The 22,407-nt window shown below is 40.9% G+C and overlaps 1 protein-coding gene across 3 annotated transcripts in view; it reads right to left on the bottom strand.

The window, feature by feature from the left end:
* tox2 (TOX high mobility group box family member 2) overlaps positions 1-22,407 on the bottom strand; it is a 122,846-nt gene that overhangs the window by 17,682 nt on the left and 82,757 nt on the right. For all 3 annotated transcript variants that reach the window (XM_053867450.1, XM_053867449.1, XM_053867451.1), the window contains exon 4: positions 19,844-20,131. In XM_053867450.1, coding sequence (XP_053723425.1) covers positions 19,844-20,131 — 288 coding nt within the window. The remainder of the gene's footprint in view (positions 1-19,843; positions 20,132-22,407) is intronic.

Raw genomic sequence — 22,407 nt, 5'->3', positions numbered from 1 at the left:
GCATGGATTTCACGCCGGCATAAATGGAAAATGTTGGGCAATTTACAGATCAGAAAGTGATGAAATAGCATTTGTTAGCTCTTTGAAACATTCATGAGTTGAATAATACATTACACATTAGCGCCGCGCTAAAAAGATCAAATTGGAAGCAGCTGAGAGGACGGGGTCATGATAAACACAAGTAGGAGTTCAGAGAAGAAGACCCGGCTCGCTAATCACGGTAGGTCCTGCTAGACGTCCCGAATAGAAAATGCACTACAAAGTGATGCCGTGCGCGTCTCCGTCCCGCTTTGAAAACTCATAATATTCACATTAGGTTGTGCCTTCGCCGCAGCAGCTGCTCGCAAAAATACCGCGAACAAAGACATTCCTTTTGCATTTCAAATAAGCCAGCTGTAACCTCCCCCAAAACTTCCAGTCATAATTCAAAACACCATCAGCGCACTTGTTAAAAACACGAGGAAATAGCTCCAGAAAAAAAGGGAGCCGCAGAAAGCAAAGGGGGGAGAAACAGCAGAGGAGGAGATGAGGGGGAAGGGACTCGAAATCCATTAATTTTCCATTTTCCATGGGTTTGCTCTTTAAGGCTCTTCAGAATTGAAGAAGCATTGGAAAAGAAATTAATCAAACATGAACAGCCTATCATAGCTACAGCAGTTATGTCGCCATGGCAACAACACGGTCGCCCGATCGACACCCTGGAAATGTCCACATTTGACGTAAACAAGCAGAGAAGCAGTGATGTGTGGGAAACATGGCGGGCGTGCAGTACATTTGAGTTGGTTAGTACGCTTTGTTGAGTAGCCTGGATTTCTACTGTGTTTTTGTTCATTTCAACTCAACAGTATGACCATTTAACCTTGGGATTTTAACGTCATTTATTCATTCACTCACATTTTACTTTCATGTCTGTGTATGTCTTTCAGATAAATGTGAGGGCGGCATGTTGTTTATTCATTTGTTTACTGTAACTCACGTTGTGTTGCAGCTACTCAAACACCAGTGGAGTTGAATTAATTCATAAAGCATTTTAAAGCCCTTTTTATTCATTTTACGCTCGAATATTTGTATTGTAAAAAGTCTATCCTTCAAAATACAAGCTCATTATTAATAGCATGTAATGGATTGTTTCATTGTTATCTATATTTTATTTATACCAATATCCATATACATAATTTTCAAATGTACATGTTCATGTCCACTTCCAAACCCTTACTTTTTTCCATCCGCATACATCATTAATAATTATAATAATCTATTTAAATGAAAACATAATAATAACATTAAAAAACATTGTACTGGTGATGTCCTGCAGAAAAAAAAACATCATCCATCAGCTACTTCTCCAGCGCATGTCTTCATACAGAGCCTCACTGTAACTGTTTCCTCTTAACAGCAGCGTGTGACATTTCTAAAGTTCATCACGTGTTTTCACGCAAAAGATGGAAGCAAAAAGAAGCTATCACACTGATCCATCAAGCTAAAGATAAATAAAGAGAGTGGCAGACGGCTGCGGTGGACGGTTGCCATAGTTACTGTATGAAAATTCCTAATGGAATCATCTAAATTCTTGGCCAGATGAAGAAAAAAAAAAAAACAGAGTGGTGGGGGTTCACTAGGGAACAGAAGTTTGTTGGTGATGGTTCTGTGTTGGTATCAGACAATCTGAATAGAAACAGAAAACTAAATACCAATACAATTGATAAGGTATTTTTTGACTAAGTAATAGAAGTTGTAGCTTTGTTTTTACTCCTATATAGACTTGAGCACAGAACTTATGAGACTGTAACTTGTATGTTTGACATCATATAAACAACATTTTAGTTCAGAAGGCTTTTTAGACGAATTAGCATTGTAGCTTAGAAACTCGCGAAGCTATATTTGCTAGTAGTTCAAGCTGTATTGAACGACTCATGTCACAACATATTGTGGTTTTGACTGTGGTAACACAGTCGATGTGTTACTGGACCTTACAAGTTGATGGCAACATGCATTTAGTACGAATACACAAAACGTAATGAAATTGGAGAATAAATATTTATATTCATTATTGTTATTAATATACTAGTAAATACACAGGAAAAGGGGAAACAGGTACACACACTCACACGTGACAGAGGTGGACAGCTGCAAGTCTGACAATAACAACCATGATTAAGACTGGAACATTGTGCAGTTGGATGTTATGTAGTCAGCATGTTTATTAACTGCAGAGACAGATGCCACTCGGCTGTGATCACCATGAGGACGGACCAAGGTTAGCTATTCTACCCTGCTCTGGTTTGAATCTCATTCTCCTTGTATCTGTACGACTCCCCCTGCACACACACACACACACACACACACCCGCGTCCCCTCCTTCTCTCATCTCAGTGCTGGTGGTCAAATCCCCTTAGCTAAATCAAATGGTGCAGGCAATTGGAGCAGCTCTGAAACCATTTCAAAGGTAAGGTCAGCAGGAGCAGAGGGAACAATGGCTTTGTGATATTCCATCTCACACACAATGTGCTGCATATAATTGGAAAGCCTTTGTTATTTGACTCCCATTTGACTATGATGTACAAGATGTGAATACAAACACGACAGGCGTAACGATGGGAGAGGAACATGTTCACAACTGGTTTCCTGCCTTTACATCAGCGTTTAGCTCCGCCTGGCTGCTCATCACCATACAGCCATTTTTCGCATTTCCAAGTTTCGGAAGGCTTTTCCCGCTCTTAACTTTCAGCTCCTTTTACCACTTAACAGCTCACCTCTATCCCCTCCCCGACACAGTTTAAAAAGTAGCCCACCTTCAATCATGTGTTTTCAAAAGTTTTACCCGAACATTGGCTGCAGTTAGTGAAGTCTGATGCGTTACGTAACATTTTTCTTGGGAGGAGGTGAGCAGGTTCAATGGACGGGTATGAGGCCAAGTGCCCAGAGAAGCAAGCCTCTTTCTCCGAAATTTGCAAAGAAGCCTATATATATATATATATATATATATATATATATATATATATATATATATATATATATATATATATATATATATATATATATATATATATATATATATATATATATATATATATATGACTTGGTGACATTTGTAGTGCTACTTGAACTAAAGTAGCGCTTCTTAAAAAAGTAGGTTGACCGCAGGTCAAAGACTGTTAAAAAGTAAACATGGCTCATCAGAGGCCAAACTGTAGTCTACTTTGGAAGCTTATTAAAGGAAGAAAATGATGAAGACGCCACCGTCTCTGGCACCCTCAGACCCCTTCAGACACGCTATCTTCCGTCTCACTTCTTCGTCTTGTTCCCCCTCAGTGGACATCATTGTAATTTTGATATGCTGCTTGAAACGCACTCAAGCCCCGACCCTGTTGCTCCACATGTTGCATCCTTCGCTCCCATATTATAGCGTAAAGGTTAGTCGCCTCTGTAGGTTGACCTCGGATGTCAGTCAAGCTTAAATTGCATTCAGTGTCAGCGTAGAGTAATGTCCTTCTTTTTATTCATCGCCGATGGTGTCAGAAGTGAAGCAAAGAGCTTCCTGGGAATTTGAACACTAAGATCCATTATTACTATTAAGGCTTGGCATGTGTAACTGTGTCTATCAGGAGATATTTGAGTCAAATAAGCATCATTTCACAACACTGATGTTGAGGTAGCAAAGAAAGAGTGATGCGAAAGATAATGTTTACAGTCAGTTGACTGGCTACCACTTGAGCACTCACACCAAGCGAGTAAGCCCGACTAGACCCTCAAACCAGAAGAAAAAAGATGTGTAATGGATCTCATTGTGAGTCAGGACCTCAGGCAATAAAGGGCCCTGGCATAAACGGACCGTGTTGCTGGTAGGTTGGTGAGCTTCATTTCCCAGAGGACACTGGAGCTAAGCAGCCGCTGACTTGTAGCTGGGAAGCGTTGTAGTTGTTGAGAACTGTTTGAGAACATTTGAAAAAAGTTAGGGATGCTCCGACCAGGATATTTGCTGCTGTTCACTGACAAAGATCGCTGATACTGACACTGAGACCTTCTCTGTGCATGATGTGAAAAAAATGAACCATTTAACCATTTTAATTCAGACACGTTTTATATACCTCTTTAACAAGAAAAAAAAAATAGAAAAAACTTGCAGAGTGCAGCAACTATTCTGTCAAAAGGACAATTGAAAAACATGAAACATGTGAAATATTTACATACTGGCCGCTTGTAGCGCGACTCCGAGACAGAGCACACTGCATTTATGAAAGTTTCAAACCCTTTCAAACGTTGCGGATTCAGGTGGCCAATGAATGCTGCACCTGACTCCAAAATGGCGACGGATTGGTTGTTTCCGTCTCCGCATAAACGACACCTGAGAAAGGCTGCTCATCTAGTGAAATTACACATTATTTCTGGGGCAATTAGCTTAGCGTTGAATGTCACGCTCGGACCAGCGGGTGTTGCTAAGTGTCTGCTTCGCTAACAGCCTGCTGTGCTAATAGCCTGCTGCGCTAACAGCCTGCTGCTGAGGAACCAGCGGTCTCGCTTTCATGAGCCTGGAAAACTCCGTCCTTGAAGGTGCTTCCCTGCGCAGAATGTTCCCATGCATGTGCTGCAGGATGCAAACTTTACATGACAGTTCCACAGCAGACATGTTGCTACCGAGTGAGCAGCGAATAGAGAGGAGTGGATCCATCACAGCCAGCTGGGTTTCATCAGAGCGTCGGCTGTCACACGTGATCGGTTGTTGTGCTCGGCAGTGTAGGTAGTGATCTGCATTCACCGATCACTCTGTAATCGGCTGATCACGGTCGGTGACTGATCGACTGGAGCATCCCTAAAAAAATTGTTATGTAAATTGTAGAGGCTTTGAATGAAGTCTTGATTTCGTATTCAACATATAAAAAAGGGAATCGATAATCTCCTTGTAATGAAATTCTGAGGAAAGATCCAGCCAATAGAGTCAGCTCCTCCAGCAAGTTCCTCTGTGAGCGATTCGTCTCCGAGTCCCGCGACTTCCTGCTACTTCCCCGGCTGGCTGCTCGACTGGAGCCATCTTGTTGAGAATGATGGCTCACTCAGGCAGGTTCACGGCTGCTATTGTAAAATCAGCCAGCGTTTAATTGAAACAAATGACTATAATAATAGAACATTATCCCTGCAGGCAGCCAGCCATGACAGCTTTAATTAGAGGCGCGTCGCACACTGATCCTTCAAAAGAACAGCCGCGGCACAACACGCCGGTAAACACGTCTTTAGGAGGGGAGGCGAGCCACGGCCTCAAAGGTACTTCTCATTCACCCCGAGGGCAAAGCGCTAACAACTCTGTTCCTCCCAGCACCAGCGCCCCCCACCTCCCCTCCACGACTCCCGCGCTTCATCGCGTCTCTGGTTGATCAACCTTCCGCGCGAGGGTCATTTACACCAGCAGCCCGGAATTAATAAGATTGGATTTATGAATCATCTGTTCCTTAAGTATGAAAGCAAACTCCGGCCGCCTTCTTGTGACATCAGACAGATGCTGAGCAAAGAGAGATGATCGGTGGCAGATGCTGGATGTTCACCACAGAGAAACACATGTTGCAGGAACGCCTCAAAGCTTGGACGCGTGCTGAAAAGATCACTTCATTACCTTTTATTCCTGTCAGACTTCATTCTGCTGCTTCTGTTTCTGACGTCTGGAAAGATTTTTCTCTCTATGAGCTTGATCATTAAAAGCGAGGAATACATGTTGCTCTATTTGTTGGAACTGGGTTTGAGGACCAAATCCTTCCAGTAACTTTTTTTGGTCGAGTTATTTTCACTTCCAAGGAACAAAATACAAATTGAAGCATTTTTCATTCATTCATTTACATTTGTTCATACATTTATGAAGTATTGTACAACTTCAGTCATCTAATTTTTCATAGTCCTTTTTCTCTCTCTTCTTTATATATATATATATATATATATATATATATATATATATATATAATTAATGTTCTGTGGTGACAGAGGTTATAATGGGCCCAAATCCCAGAAATACCCATAAAAAATAAAATAACATTGAAAGTCTCATTTCCATGCAACCATGTATGTTTTTAAAGAAAACAAAAAAAGCCAAATAAAGAACTAAAAACAAATTATTTGAGAAGCGAATGATCCATTTTTTCAAAGTAGGACTTGAGCGATTGCTATTGTTGATAGATTTATTTGGAGTAGAACCACATAGTGAGAATTATTTTTTTTCTTTTCAACCAGCATTCTCTTAACATAGATGTGTCACACGGTGGCAGATTTTTTTTTTTTTTTTTTTAGGGAAGATGGACACAGTGGGCTACAGTTTCAGAAGCAAAGGAGATAATTTCTAAAATCCTCATCTCTCACTAACAAGGCCTCAATTCGTATTGAACATCATTATTGACTAGTGGTCATTTACTCTCATAAGGAAGTATTTATCTCCACTAAAATTCACTTGTTCATTGTTGTTTTCAGCGGTTTAAGGTTGAAGATTTACCCAATTTTCCCGTGAACAGTCGATTCAGAGCGATTTCTTCCGGTAAGATGTTTGGCGATGAATTGCACCGAGCAATGATGAAGGACGTCTGCGAGTGATTGTTGGATTTAAAGCGGCGCAGCTCGAGACGAATGTTCAGCAGCTTGCTGATTTGTGGATGGTAATGTCATGATGTTCCCCCTCGGCACCGTGTTCCTCATTACTGCTTATGTCAGAACCTCCTTTGCTTTTATCCCCTCTCCCTCTCCTTCTTCTCTGTCTCCCCCACAGCTTACTCTTTTGTTCCTCAGTCATTTTTATCCCCCTTCTCTCTCTCTCTCTCTCTTGCTCTCTCACTCTCACTCTCAGCCCGGGTGTGTCTCCGCGCTCACCTCACAAAGCCAAGCGTCACACAATCACAGCCTCGCTTGACATGACATGTGGAAGACAGTAGTGAGCAGTGGTGGGGACACACACTCCTGACAGCAGAAGGCTCCTCGGCTCCCACTAATGAGACTCCTCACTGCCGTGTCAAACACACTCCAAGAGTGTGTCTGTGTTGTGTTGTGTTGTGTGCATGGGACAAAAACAACAACAACAAAAAAAAAGGAAAAAAAAAATGGTGGCAAAATAATGAACAGAAAAACAAGAAAGAGAAGACAATAGAAGCTGTGTGTTCAGCACTGACGTTGAGGTCGTGTCAAGGTTATTGGATAAAAAAAAATGATTGAAAGAAAAAAAAAATCCCATTACAAATGAATTCCACAATTTAATCGAGGCTGTTTTCCATCAATAGTCTGGAGATTGTTTCTGGCAGAACCAACCAAATGAAATTGTTAGAGGACACTTCATTTACACAGCAGCAAAGTCAAACGCAGGTTCAGTGTCACTTTAAATAGAACCATGAAATTCCCAACAAAATAACTTCTTTGTTTATTGGAGTTGTCGGGAATTTAAAACTTTTCATTGAGTTCCTGCTGCGCTGGCGACAATAGAAGCTACTTCAGCACTAGAGTTGTGTTTACTCGCAACAGTTGAAACAAACAGAAGAAGAGTAAGAATGTTCTTTCTCCAACAAAGGTGATCAAACACTCTGCTGCATTCTATTCAACATCAACTCAAAGTGAGAGACTGGTGATCTGATGCACAACAAGGTGGTGACCGATACATTTTATTTTGGGGTCAGATCATACCAGAGTGAGAATAAGCGAACGTTTGTAGCTTGGACTAATGCGGTGGGTCATGCTGCTTATACGTCCAAAAAGATCAACCGTTCTTGCCGTCAAATACATTTTTTTATTTCAGTCTTGGTACAAAGACGTCTTGACTTGAGAAGTCAGTAATTCAATAAACAAATCGCAAAGCTTAAATTCATCTTGATAAAAATAGAATTCAGGTTCAATTTGAGCCAACAACCAAACCTCGATCAAGTCTCAAACAAGGAGACATGAGTCACTGAATTTATTTATTTACCACGTATTCATTCATTCATTGAGTGGTCTGCGTCACGCTTGAGCTGATCCCAGTTGCAGTAAAGTATGTAGGTGAAGAAGCAGCGGTCACCCAGGCCCCTCAGTCATGCAGACATCTGATGGCACTTGAGGTTGGGCCTAGGACGTCAAGTTTGGAGACGAACTTTGGGGTGGAGATGTTGTTGGATGATGGATGTTTGAGGTGCAGATATCAGGAAAAAGAGAAGGGTTGTGGTGAATGAGGACATGAAGAGAATAGATGAGGGAATGAGCAGGTTGAGTTGGAGGACTTGTTTGGGAAAAAAATGACTGCAAGAGAAAAGTGCCTGGTCCACAGGAAACCCATTACCAGAAGATGGATTTGGACCGACAACTGTCTTGTGTTAAGGCTCGGCACCAACCACTGAAATAATTCACCCCATAACTTGGGTTACACGACCTGTGAGGCAGCCATTGTCTTTGGGAAGCTTAGAAGGAGATCAACAAGAAGTCGGAGCCAGTTTAGAGCTAAGCTAACGGATGTGAACATAGTGTATATAAGGATGCAAACCCCTCTCTCACAGTCAATAATCTTCATGCATGTGGGAAGTAATGACACTAAACTTGTCACGCTGAGTGACTTTGCATATTTGATGTCGAGAGCTACAGACCACTGAAGTTCTGTGAAGGGAGCTGATCCACACACATTTGGACATGGCCAGAACGTATGGTGTTTGTCCACAGACGCGGCCCGCTGTGTTTTCCCGAAGCATTAAGTGTCTTACATGAAGAGAAAGTGTTTAAGCGCTCGGGCTGGAGTCACTCTTGTGAACATTAGCCCCCAGTGGTGTGTTGAAACGGTGGCTGGCGGCGCAGCAGGGGAGTCGTCCCTGAGTGAGATGACACGGGTTGGGTTCTGCTCAGCCACCAGGGCAGAATAATCCTGGCGCTGAGAGCCGAATGAGCTGATGGATGGTTGAGATAGGGCACAGTGCAATATGGACATGATTTCATGGCATGATAAGCCTCAGCAGGAGCCCGTCGCTAAGTGTAATATGAAATCTCTTATCTATGTATCGGCTTCATAACAGGAGCCTTTTGTTTCTTCTTACTTCAGTTCTCTCCTTTGTTGATCACGAGGAGGAAGACGCCGACAACAACTCGCGCGTGTGATAAGACATTTTATTCCTCTTGGAAAGCCGCTGTGATGTTTTAACTCAGTTGTCAAAACCTTTTGATTCTAAGATAAACACCATCATAAGGGAGCAGAGGACTATATAGTTGTTCACAACACCAAAAGCTTTGCTGAGCTAACATCAAAACTAAGTTCTTCAAGCTCTTATTTCATTACATTTATTAGTGTTTAATGATATACATGAGTGCAAACATAAACTTGACAACCATTATATATATATATATATATATATATAGATATAAAATGTATAAAAAAAAAAAAAAAGAATAGTTTGCTGGGAGAAAAGAGAAGCAAAATAAATGTATAATCATCTCCGACATGTTCCTCTTTATAGTAGCGGAGCCCCATACTCTCCTTATCATTAATAGTCTTTATCGTGATGTAGATAAAAGATGAGCCGTCACTCCTGCTGACAATAAACATCACTCCAAAATGGGAAAAGAGCCCATATTCCTTTAAAGACGTTTCCTAATATATAACTACACTTTCATATCACATTGCCAGAAAAAAAAAAATAAAGCGCTTTCTCCCGGGAGATGAGAAAAGAATTGAATTTTTCCTTATCGGTCATCTATTTTTCCACAGAATGCTATTACTTGCCGGCTGCCGTTGCCTAGCAACAGGAAATATTAATAGGAGCTTTTATTAGCTGGGCTTTAACAGTCCTAAAATGAGGAAGTGGAAAACATGAATGTGTTACATAAATCTCAGGACCTTTCAGGTTCCGCACAAGTCCGTGTTTGTCCGGTGATTTATGGCTGTGATGGTTCATTTATGGGAGGAGGAGGTGCGAAATGTCAGAGGGGAACGGCTGGAAATTAATAATCACAAAGACGAGAAGGAAGGTAAAACATTTTTTAAGAGCAGAGGTTATTACACTTAACCAGATATTTCTGAGTGTTTTGGGGAGTGTGTTGTGAGTAGGTTGAAGGAGGTTTTTGGTTACTGTGTGATTTTGTCTTCATGTTTTTATGTTTGGTGTGTATTTTTGTGAGCACTTAAATGAAAAGCTATTGCACAAAAAGAATGTTGTGTATTTCAATTGCAGGATACATTCGTCCAAATATTTCTTTTCTGGTTATATTAATTCTTTTTAGATGTTTTTTTCTGTATTTTTGGGCATTTGTGTCTATTTTGTAAGTTACAGTGAAATGGGTTTGTGTGTGTTTTTGTATGTTTCTATGCATAGAAAAATGTTACCATGTATTTTGGGCTTTCTTTTGGGAATCAATGTGTTTTTGGTTGGTTGCTGCTGTATGTTTGTATATGTTCTCCAAGTCTCTTTTTGAGCTTCACCTTTGTATGCTTCTATATCTGATATACTACAGATGATTTTGTATAGCTGGACAACATTCTTTGTTGTTTTTGTTTGTGCATGTGTGCTCTAAAGTGTGATTTATTTTTGATATTATTTTATTTGTGAGTAAGCCTTGTGTTTGTTTCTATAGCGTTGCTATTGTCCGCTGTCAGATGTACTGCAGAGCCCAGTTCAAATGCAGATGTTTATGGTTGTTCACTGCCCAGGAGGTGAAAACACTTTGTAACCTGCCAGAGAATGTTCACGGCCCACATATGCTCCCCGGCCTTGTAGTTGCGCACCCCTGCACGAACCATCAGCCAAGCCACTTTAATGGATATTCAGAATGTCCCCAAATCAAAACTAATACAAGTTCCACTCTATCAACGGGCTTGTTGAACTCTGGTGAAAAGCAGCAGACATTTCATCATTTTCTGCAGATGCTCTAATCTCCTTAAAAAATGACTGAAAAATGAAGGTCTTTGAAAGAAGAAATGGGTTTTTCTTATGTGAATGAAAAGTGCAGAATGAGTCTAAGCTTCAAAGAGCAGAGGGTCTTTACAGGAAAAGGTAAATTTAAGTCCATATTGGAAACATTTCTTGAAAAACACAGACTTGCTTGTGTTTGTCGGAACGTCTCTCCGTATCTCCGACCACTTTCGCTCCGTGTTTAGACCATAAAAACAGCGGAATACAGTACTTGATAATATGTTAGCAGAGCCCTTTTGACAGCGAGGGAGCATATTAAAACACACCTCTGCTCTTATATCATTAATTCATACACGCTTGTCGGTGACAAGTTCAGTTGACATTGCTGCTCATATCTCATTCACACAGGGTTGGAGGGTTAGAAGCTGCCAGCTGCACTTAAAACAACCACCAGGTGAAACAGAGACAGAAACTGCCAAAACCAGTGGGAGACTGAACTAATTCGCTGGTTGAATTTTTGGGTAGATGAGGTAAAAACTAGCTATATTTTGTCTATTTTTGTGGGGATTTTTTAAAAAGGTTTTGGTTTAATGGATTTGTCTGGGATGTTGCTGTATATATTTACTGACGTCTGTGGAAGTAATTTTGCTTTGTGCTTGCTATTTTCATGCCATGTGTGGCATGTGTTCATTGTGTGTCTATCCATGTGCTTTTGTTTTTATATGTGTTAGAGGTGTGTGCATATTTCTGTATTCTATAGTATGTTTCTGTGTAGAAAACCTCACCAGTCTAGCAAAACATTTGACAAGTCGTGGTGAGTGTCTGTGGCCTGGAGATTTCAGCTCTTGGAAAACTACAGAATGTTCCATGATGAAGAATGTTCAAGAATACTGCAACTACTGCTAAGCGGTAGCAAGCCTTAGCTTGCTGTTGTAACTGAGAATCTCTGAATATCTTGTCACAGTCGTCTGAACATGCTTTGTCAGCAAGCGCTATTGAAGTACAGTCATTTTTTTTTTCCAATATGGCCGACATTCTCTGACAAATGCTGAACCAAGACCTTATACTTAATTTCGCCATGTGAGGTTAATAACTTGGGAAATACTCCTTTTAAAAGCTAAAAAAAGCTTAAAGCTAAACACAAAATGACTACAATGGGTTTATACACAGCATTTACCTTACAAACTTATCATGCGAGTGTATGCGTTTTAGCTAACTAGCAGGTTGATGAACTTGAAAAACGCGATCTTGACGCACCACCACTGGACGGCGGCCATTTTGGCCGAACAAAAATGCTGGTGTATTTGCAGACAGATTAGTGAGACACTTAAAGTCACTCTTCTCTAGCCTGGCATTTAAAACCACATAAATGTATGTAAAGTGGCTAACACAGTTGAAGCGACAGAAATGGCTTAATCTTCGCAGGTTACTTCCGTCTGCCAGTTAAGGCAGGATTAAAATTGGATAACTAACCTGAACACCAAAAGACAAAGCGCCCAGGAGACGATTACATGTCGACAATGATTCATTTAAATATGAATGCAGATATTTAGGGTTCCTCAAATCCTCATTACTGACCCTTGTACGGGCCAAATGGTAAAGGAGGTAATACCTGTGAGCTGGGATGGAGCTGCTCTTGCATGTAGCTCTGACTGCTAATAGCGCCAGAGTTATTCATAACATCTCCCCACTGATTATGCATTCATCATCTGTTACATATTCAAAACATCACACTCAAGCCAGTTTGATGATGGCTAATATTTCATGCATCATTGAGGAACATGAAAAAAAAAAAAAAAAAAAAAACTTAATCAGAGATAATTTATTCCGGTAGCTGGCTAAACTCACATCAGCCCGCAGATGTTCCGAATAAACCGCCGACATGGCGCTAGCCTCCACTTGTGCGGGACATACATACATATATACATATTCCATGAAGTTCTGGACCATTCACACACACACCTGGTGCCAACTTTAGAGTGTCCAGTTAACCTAGTGAGCATGTCTTTGGGAAGTGGGAGGAAACCGGAGTAACTAGAGAAAACCCATGCGCACGCATGCAAACTCCATGCACATGTCCATCCCAGGAATAGAATCCGCAAGGCGAGAATGCTAACCACTTGGCCGCCATGTGGCCCTTTTAGCCAAATAAAGCAGCAATATGGAGTTTAAAAGCAGTTTGGGCCAGATCGATAACATCACTGTCACTGGCTGCTATTAGGTGTAAAATGTGTTTTGAAAGAAGATGGAGCGAAAAGAATCAAAGAATGTTTCCAAGCTCCGCGGCTTGTAGGAACTATCATTTAAACTCGATAATCTTGACTGCTTCCAACTGTTTATGCTCATAAATGAGGATAGTAATTGTGGTCAATAACTAAAAATAAAAAAATAAAAGTCATAATGTACAGCAACAGTTGAAACTGTCAGAACAGTTGATATCAGTGCCAAATGAAACAGGTGTTGCACCTTTTGTTATTACTATTTAATGACCCAATAATATGATGCAGCAATAGCTAATAGCTAAAACACATAGTCACGAACATTGTACACTATAGTCCCTTGAACAAAAGTCATGGACCTCTGAGCAACTTATCCATACTTGTTGTGCTACTCTCGCAAGGATAATCGTCGGTTTCCAGTGATGAAAGATATTTCCTGATGCATTAAAAAGATCTGCGGGGGACGGGTCAAAGGTTAGTGGTTAGTCAGCAGCAAAGTGACAGAATCGCAGCCTGTTTTCCTCTGTGGAAGCAGTAGCAGTAAAAGATGTGTACGTTGCCGTCTCTGGGTGCATCAGATCCAAGCAGCTCATATTCAGTTTCAGCGTTTGATGCCACAAAGGTCGCCTGAAACATATTATGCCACCATGTCATTCCGAACCTGTTGCATGCTCTGCTCCCATTTTATATGCGACTAGATCGCTTTTGTCGCATTGATCATGTCTAGTTGCTTGGTCTCTACAGGAACGCTACTGCCATCTGCTGTCACATTGGGTATTCATGATATCAATATTTCACATGCTAAAAAGACATCTGATCAAAGTGATAAAAAAGTGGGTAATAAGCTGCTTGGCCGAGGTCTTCACTCTCTGAGTGTTTTCAGTGTTTTTGTCGAGGTGCTTTCACTCAAGTGAACAATCTCAGATGTATAATCATAAAAATCCTATCATGAGAAAAATGGAGCCCCATACTCATTTAGAAGAGGCAGTGCTGTGATCTATGTAATTTCTTCTTGCTCCTTTACCCACAATGCCCTCTGTTCTCCCCCCCCCGCTCTTCATCCAACTCTATTGCACTCTCTTTTCATTGCCCAGCTCACGTATTGAATCTGCCTGATGAAAACAGATCTCACTGCGGCACCACAATAGAATGGCTGATGCAGGAAAGATGAACCCTAATGGATTTTTTTTTCAATGTGCTCAAGATTGAATATAAGGCCTGACCTCCAGATGTAGTGGATCCATTTCAACAGCAGTGATAGTGCGAGGAGTGAAGACACCGACTCACACGTAAACAAGCCCGAGCGCACAATCGCACTCCAACATCCTTCTGTTCTCTGGAATGAAGCTCCATTATTTATCTGCCTGTGTCAAGTGAAGTTCTCATAATGATGGCGTCTCCGTGTTGAAGCAGAGTTTGCTTAATTACTCTGTGTCAAGGTGAGGCTTTTAATAGACACCCGCTCCTCCGCACAAATGGAGCGCGGCCACGCTTTGATAGTTTTGCGGAGGTTTCATTTAGGAATTTCTCAGTTTGTTTTACATTCAGCAGTTGAATTGAAGCAGCCAGCGCTGAGAGGAGGTTGTCTGGGTGCCAATTAGAAATGTCAACATCAGTGAGAGTCAAACAAAATATCATTTGTTGCTGGCTGCTGCCACATTTCTTTTAATTCTGCAAAGTAATACAGCACAAAACCGGCTTTATTCTCATCTCACGGGGGAATGAAAGAAGGTAGTATGAATAGTAGCTTTTTTTTTTTTTAGACATACACGAACCTGTTGTTGTACATTCAGTAGAGTAAAGCCTGCGTCATATAGAGGCCTCTGCTCAGATGCAGCGGCAGAAAAACGTGGCTGGATCTGGACAAAACAACCAACATCCAACTAATGTCACCGCAGATCAGCACCCCTTCACAACCTTTGATCACGCTCAACACTGTATCCGCTACATGTAAAGGAGCGTGGTGAAGTGCTACGGCTTAAATGAGTGTCGGCACACCTTCAGAAAAACAGTCTCTTTCTCAAGACGAAATCTCTTGTCATCAAACCTCTAAACAAACCTATGACTCATCATGGAGGTGAACATGAGCGCCACCGTTTTCACGGAAAAATCCGGAAACAACCGTCTTAGAACAAGTCTGGTCGCGGAACTCATTTTGCGCATTCCAGCCAGCCATATACGGATTATTTACAGTACTTACTTCTTATGATTAAAATTTGCATTTTTATTGCCACCAATTCAGTACATTTTCCAAAAAAAATCATGGCAGAAACTCTCCAAACTTCTCCAAATTATTAAGAACAATGAATGAGCTATGTGGATCCAGCTATTTGCCTGATGTTCATGTTTTATTTGTGTTTGATAATAAAAGTTTGTTGCACATATGACACTTCTATTTTGGATTGGCTGCTCTGTTGAGCGTCACCCGTGATGCCTTCAAATGACGCAGTAACCATTAGGAGTTTTACCGTGATTTGAAGTGCAAAATGTATTTTTTTTCTTTCTTTGTTATGTTAGTATTTCTTTTTTATACGTCGATCGCCTACCTAATTCTTATTAACATATATATATATATAGCAGTATGATGAGCAAGTGTGGGCTCCAGCATCCTGCATGTCTGTTGAGGGAATAAGTGTCAGGAAATGAATGAATGAAAGTCATAATGTTTACTACACTTAATGATAACATGATAAATAATTCAGTGGCGATTTAGAATATATGAAGTGTCCGGGCCGTCCCCCAGGAACACAGTGACTACGTGAAGAAAGATAGAAACAATGTATTATTGAGCTCATTACTCTGCGGAACGATGCTGAGATGCCTCTTTTTTTAATATTATTTTTACAATAACTATCATTTTTTAAGTACATTTCAGCTGTCACTGTTTCGGGGGAGGACAACGTGGACTGTTCAGAGACCAAAATAGCCCATACAAATCCAAAATAATTATTGAATAATTCAGATAGAATATAAAATGCCTCGTATTCAGCCACGAAAAAACGAAAAAAAAAAAACAGGCCAGTCGGACTATTTGAGTAATAACAGCCATCATTTATAGTGAATGCGTTTAAATTAAGCATGTTGATCACGCTCCAGCTTAACATTTCAAATCCAATGCATTTTTATCAGGCGACCTGCAGTGTTCCATCCATTAAAACCATAGAGTGGCCCCTCTGTAGCAGTAACAAATAACCTAAGTGCTGAGAGAATGACTCGCCAATCAACCACTGTCTCCACCATAAAGGTCATGACCGAAATGCGAATTGAATATGAAGATAAATGACACACGAATCCATAACCTGGAGCGATATCTCGGCACCAAACCTAATATACACTCCGTCGTATTTAGATTTCAGATATGTATCCGAACAGATTTTTTTGGCTTTGTGTTGTTGCCTTATCTGGCTTCATTTTTAAACAAATGCTAAATATATTCTTGACTTGATCTGCGCAAATCACATTTCATTTATGGGAATATATTACAAGACAACCAAGAGCAGTATCTTGCTTGTGACAAACCACTTTCAGAGGTGTAGACATTCATATGTATCACTTGCTTTAGTAGATTTACCATAATTCTTTTTTGTTATCAGGACTTACTGCAAAACCATTTTTTTAGCTGTCGAGCAAATATCTCAAACTAATACTAAAACAGTTTTTGCATTGCTGCAGAACTGCGCTTGTTTGTTTTTAAGAATACCAAAAACCTTTGTAGTGCAGTTTCCATACAACGCCATGGCAGTGTTATAACGCAAAGCTCTGAGACCATAAGGACAGACGCATACAGTCAAAGATGATCTTGTTTTCAATGTACACTAGTGCTAAATTCAATTTTCATTTAACTACTGACATGTATTTTAAGCTCTGGCGGGATTTGACACCTGCTCTACACGGATCTTGAGGAACTGAAGTCCTGCAGAACAACATGATGGTTGTGTACTTTGCATAGCTGCGAACCATGATCACACTGGCAACATCCGAAGCTCTGAGAGGCAGAAACTTGTTGAGCATTCTTTGTGGCTCCCTGCGATGCAATTATGGTCAGAAGATGCTAATTTGTCGAGGTGGAGTGCGCGGTGTCGAGGGAGTCATCAGCTCGTATTCAAGTGTGATGGCTTGACAGATTGACCGATGCTCGCTGTCCAAACAGATATGATGGTGACGGATTCACCCGCGATCCTCATCCTCATGCGGCATCACAGCAGCAGCAGAAAGCATTGGTTTCAAAGAGGGTTTTCCTGGCCATTTCTGATAACTTTGTCATTCATTTCTCATTAAATCTGTGGTGATAAAACATTAGGGCCTGTTCATTTGATCGGCCTAATATTGACTCCGTCACATCTAGGTTCGGATCCCCCCCCTCCAGCGTAGCATATTGGCAGTTGAATGTCAGGTGAGGATGAAAACCACTGGCCCTGCTTTGGTCAATATATGCTGTGTCATGCAAGCAGATTTTCGGAGGAAGCCTTTGCTGTGTATAGGATGCTGCAGCCTTTTGGGGAGGGACACGAAACATTTCTAGTAGAGTAGGGGTTCTGATCTTTTTTGATCTCGGGGCCCAACTTCTCCACAGCAAATTTCTAGGAATAGAACTGATTCAGGTTTGCAGCCGAGTGTGAAGCGGCCAGGATGAGGATCAGCACCTCCAAGTCTGAGGCCATGATTCTCGACCGGAATAAGGTGGTGTGCTCTCTCTGGGTCGGTGGAGAGTTCTTGCCTCAAGTGGTGGAGTTTAAGTATCTCGGGGTCTTGTTCTCGAGTGAGGGAAAAGGGGAGTGTGAGATTGATAGACGGGTTGGTGCAGCGGCAGCAGTGATGCGGTCGCTGTATCGGACCGTCGTGGTGAAGAGGGAGCTGAGTCACAAGACGAAGCTCTCGATTTACCGATCGATCTACGTTCCCACCCTCAACTATGGTCACGAGCTTTGGGTCATGACCGAAAGGATGAGATCGTGGATACAAGCGGCTGAGATGAGTTTCCTCCGCAGGGTGGCTGGGCGCACCCTTAGAGATAGGGTGAGGAGTTTGGTCATCCGGGAGGAGCTCGGGGTGGAGCCGCTGCTCCTCCACATCGAGAGGAACCAGTTGAGGAGGCTCGGGCATCTGATCTGGATGCCCCCTGGACGCCTCCCTGGGGAGGTGTTCCGGGCATGTCCTACCGGGAGGAGACCCCGGGGAAGACCCAGGACTCGCTGGAGAGATTATGTCTCTGGTCTGGCCTGGGAACACCTCGGGATCCCCCGGGAAGAGCTGGAGGAGGTTTGTGCGGATCAGAAAATTTGCGCTTCCTTGCTCCGAATGCTGCCTCCGCAACCCGGCTCCGGATAAGCGGCAGAAGAAGGTGAAGGTGAAGGTGAACTGATTCATTACTCTTGATTTCATTTGGGATCAACAACCGTGTTTAATCTACTTACATGTGAACAAACCAAAACCTTGTGAAATGACATGAAACCATGTGATCATTGCAAAGATACTTATTTGTCATCAAAAAGTCCAACCAGCAGCAGAAGCAGGTGCAAGTCATATTAAGGAAATTTACGAAAGATGATGAAGTTGATCCAAAATGTTTAGAAAATTAAAAAAAAAACTGTAAAACTAACTAAAACACTAAAACAATGTCTAAATATCATGAAATAAGAATAATATATACATATTCTTCAAGTAACTGCATCTACAGTACTGTACATCTACAAAGGTCATCTATTGTTTCCTGTGATGAAGACAGTTATGACAGGAATGCAGAGAAAGGTCTATTTGACAATCAATAGGCTCATTCATGGAGAAGATGACAGACAATTGTGTAGTCTGCGAGGACGAGAGGGAAAGTTTCCTTTTAATAAATCCTCTCGCTCAACAACCAAGAAAATCATTTGTATTTGTGGAAAGAGATGCTCACTATGCTCAGAGAAACACATAAAAATAACCTCATGTTTTTTTATGGTACCGGAGTGAATTCAAATTGTACATATGGGAAGCAACAGGAGGCAAACATTTAACATTAAACACAACATGACGCCTGAAACTGCATGGAGTTTCTCTGCACACAACACTGTGCAGTTGTCTCCATGAAACCAAATAGCCTAATAGAAGTATTCCTCACTGTTCTGATCAAAGCGTTTAACACAACAGGATCGTATTGTTTCAGAATACAGAACAGAAAACCTGAGCTTCTTCAAGCGTCTTTCTCGCTGTTTAAAGCAGACAGTAAGGTTGTACCAAGTAGTGACATTTCGCAATGTATCGAAACATCATCATCGATGAGGCTTCATGAAACAGTGTTGTGATTTTCAGAGGCCACCAGATAGCACTGTCTGCAGCAAAGATTTGGACTTCAACAATTAATTCAATGAAACCTCACATAAGAGCGCAATCTAGTGGCCTCTGAAATTTAGAACACTGTTTCATCAACGCTGCAATACTGTTTCATGATACCTCATCTAACCATTACTACTGGGTATGATCATAATTTATCAATGGTTTATATTTATTAATACTAAGTGCAACTTTGATGTCTTGTACTGTATATATATATATATATATATATATATATATATATATATATATATATATATATATATATATATAATATATATATATATATGTTTATTATAATTTTTTTTTAATGTTTCATGTTCATTTGAATACAAAAAAAACTTTAAATATTTGTCATTTTACAACCCTTTGTATGGAAATTTGCACCAATATGGAGTTTGCATTTTACTATCCGTGAGAGCCTAACCATACAGTATCTTAGTTATTCGGATTCTTCTGGGAGTTAAGCATTGATCAGGTGCTTCTACTCACCGAGGGCATTTGGCCTGAGACAAGGTGGCCGTCCTGCGCCAGCATGTTGGACATCATGAGCGTGGGCAGCTCCGGGTAAGAGTACGGGTTGATGAGCCCGTTGTGTTGCAGCGAGTGGCAGAGGTAGCCCGAGGAGTCGTGCTCCATCAGGTGCAGGAGAGGAGGCTCCGGGTGGTTCGGCGGAGTGATGGGAGGAATCTCGTAGTCCTCGTCCCCGGTTCCATTCCCACCGCCGGTGCCGCCTCCTCCGCCTCCACCGCCTCCACCACCAGTCTGCCCCGTGTAGCTCTGAGAAACAGGGGGAGGAATAAAACCTGAGTTAACGTTGACCTTGCCAGAGGGATCGGAGCAGATGTGGACATCACAGTCTTTGGCTTCTAGCTCTTGATCTGTAAATTTCATTCGCAAGTCTTCATCGTCTTTTGGTATTTCTCATCATCTTCCCTGTTGTTTTAAGAACCTCATTCAGCACAAAATAAACACACACAAAAAAAAATCCCTGTCAGGGTCTTTGGGGAGAAGAGTGAATGCATACCACTGAAAAGTATTTGTTACAGCAGTGTAAAAGCTAATTCTTCAGTGATCAGTCCACGTGTGATTAAGCAACTCACCGTGGCATCTGTCAGTGAAAGTTAATAACAACTGTCCTCTATATTTGTGCGCCGCCCCACCAACAATCCAATCAGATCGGAGGAGCAGCGAGAAGAAAGAGAAAAATAGCAGGGAAATTCAAAGGGGAACGAAAAAGCAATTTTGTCTCAGGCGATCCAACTTGACTCCCATTGTAATGACTGCGTGGAATTAATCATCACAAATAATATTCTGGTGTCAGCCATTCAAGGGTTTTTTAATAGAATTTTTATGATTCATGTCTGGCAGTATACATCAAACAGTCAGTCCTGCAACATTTCTGAAATCAATTCAATATCATCTTTGTGTAGGCTGTCAGCCTCGCCAGCAGACCGGTCATTTATCTCTCAAACAGATACTTTTGGAAAATAAAGGGAATAGGCAGATGGAAGAAAAGAGGGAAAGGATGAAGGGCACATTTCTCTCTCTCCATCTCTCACCATTTTGTCCTTAAGTGAGATCTGTGAGGACAAATTGCAGCTTCACGCAGACTTTAAGCGCTGTTTTCTCACCTAGTTAGACACCTGTGCTCCATACAATTTGCACATGTACAACACTAAGGAAGCTTGAACGCTTTTTCAAATGTCTTTTAACCAAGCCCCATTGTCAATGTCGTCTTGACAAAGAAGGCACAACAGGGCGACACAAGCCGTATCTCTCCCATGAAACACAATGCTCATGAAAACTGAAATGTCCGTGCTACCAAATGCTTCCATGCTACATGGAAACCTTTTCAATACAAATGCTAATGTATATGAGATGCTAATTTGAATCATTACATAATGAACAGGAAAATGAAAATGAACATTAGCGATGTGATTCAAGCGTTAAAGAGCAAATGAGCGACTGCATTAAGGCGCAGTTAGACACAGTTCTAATGCCGATACATCAATGTTCTGCTCAGCGCCAGCCACTCTTCGGATGCTAACAAACCAAAGCTTGCAATTCTTTTTAATCCTCAAAGTAGGGTATCATTTTTTTTATTCTTCATAATCTCATCACCATTGTCTTCTCCTTGTTAGCCTGATGCTAATGTTTCACTGTAACTGGATATTTGTTTCATTTACTATATTGCTGACATAACTTCAGTACTAATGCAGAACACGCTCATTGCTAGGGCTGAACATTTTCGGGGGGGTTTTATATATCTGCATTATTCACTAAACATAAGCAAGAAATCATTCGATGATGAATGTCAGTTTATGAAAATTGCAGTGAAACTTGTGACTGTTATCCATGTACAAGAAAAAACATACTGAGCAATGTAGTTCAAATGACAATATAAAAAATGAAAATAAGAAAAAATGTAAAACTCAAGTGACTCAATGGGTACTGCTGTAATCAGTATTGGAGTACTCAAATGCGAGTATTTATACACTACTCATTTTGGCAAAAACTGCTATTGTGCGTCCCTAGCTATTCTCACAGTATTATTATTGTTTATACACAATATTTTTATTAAAGACTTTTCCATACTACAGAAAAAAAACAGACTATAAATCAGCGGCAATTTCAAATAACTGAAGGTTATGTAAAAATGAAACTATATAACTATATACTTCACAAGCATAGATGCTACTGCCATACAATTATCAGTCCTAACCTTGAGTCTGTGCTAATAAAGGGAAAAAAAATCTCAAAACATTTTCGAAAGAAACACAAATGTAATAAAATGCAATACACTATATATATAGTAGTGAAGTGAATAGTTTGAGCTGTAAGATGCCAATTCAAAATGCAGGCAAAATGACATATTCTAGATGATTCATTTCATGTGCAACTTGAGTTCTCACAAATAAATGAAGATAGAGGAAGCGAAACTGAATTGAAGCTGATGGTGAAAATGAATGTCAACTTCTGATGTTGTAAATGAAGTTTTCAGGGAAATTAGCGGCTCATTGTATCCCTTTCAATACACATACACAGACATGGGA

This window comes from Synchiropus splendidus, chromosome 6, assembly GCF_027744825.2.
Source record: "Synchiropus splendidus isolate RoL2022-P1 chromosome 6, RoL_Sspl_1.0, whole genome shotgun sequence".
NCBI lineage: Eukaryota > Metazoa > Chordata > Actinopteri > Syngnathiformes > Callionymidae > Synchiropus > Synchiropus splendidus.
The sequence above is the reverse complement of the archived record's forward strand: the minus strand, read 5'-3'. Positions and strand labels throughout refer to the sequence as shown.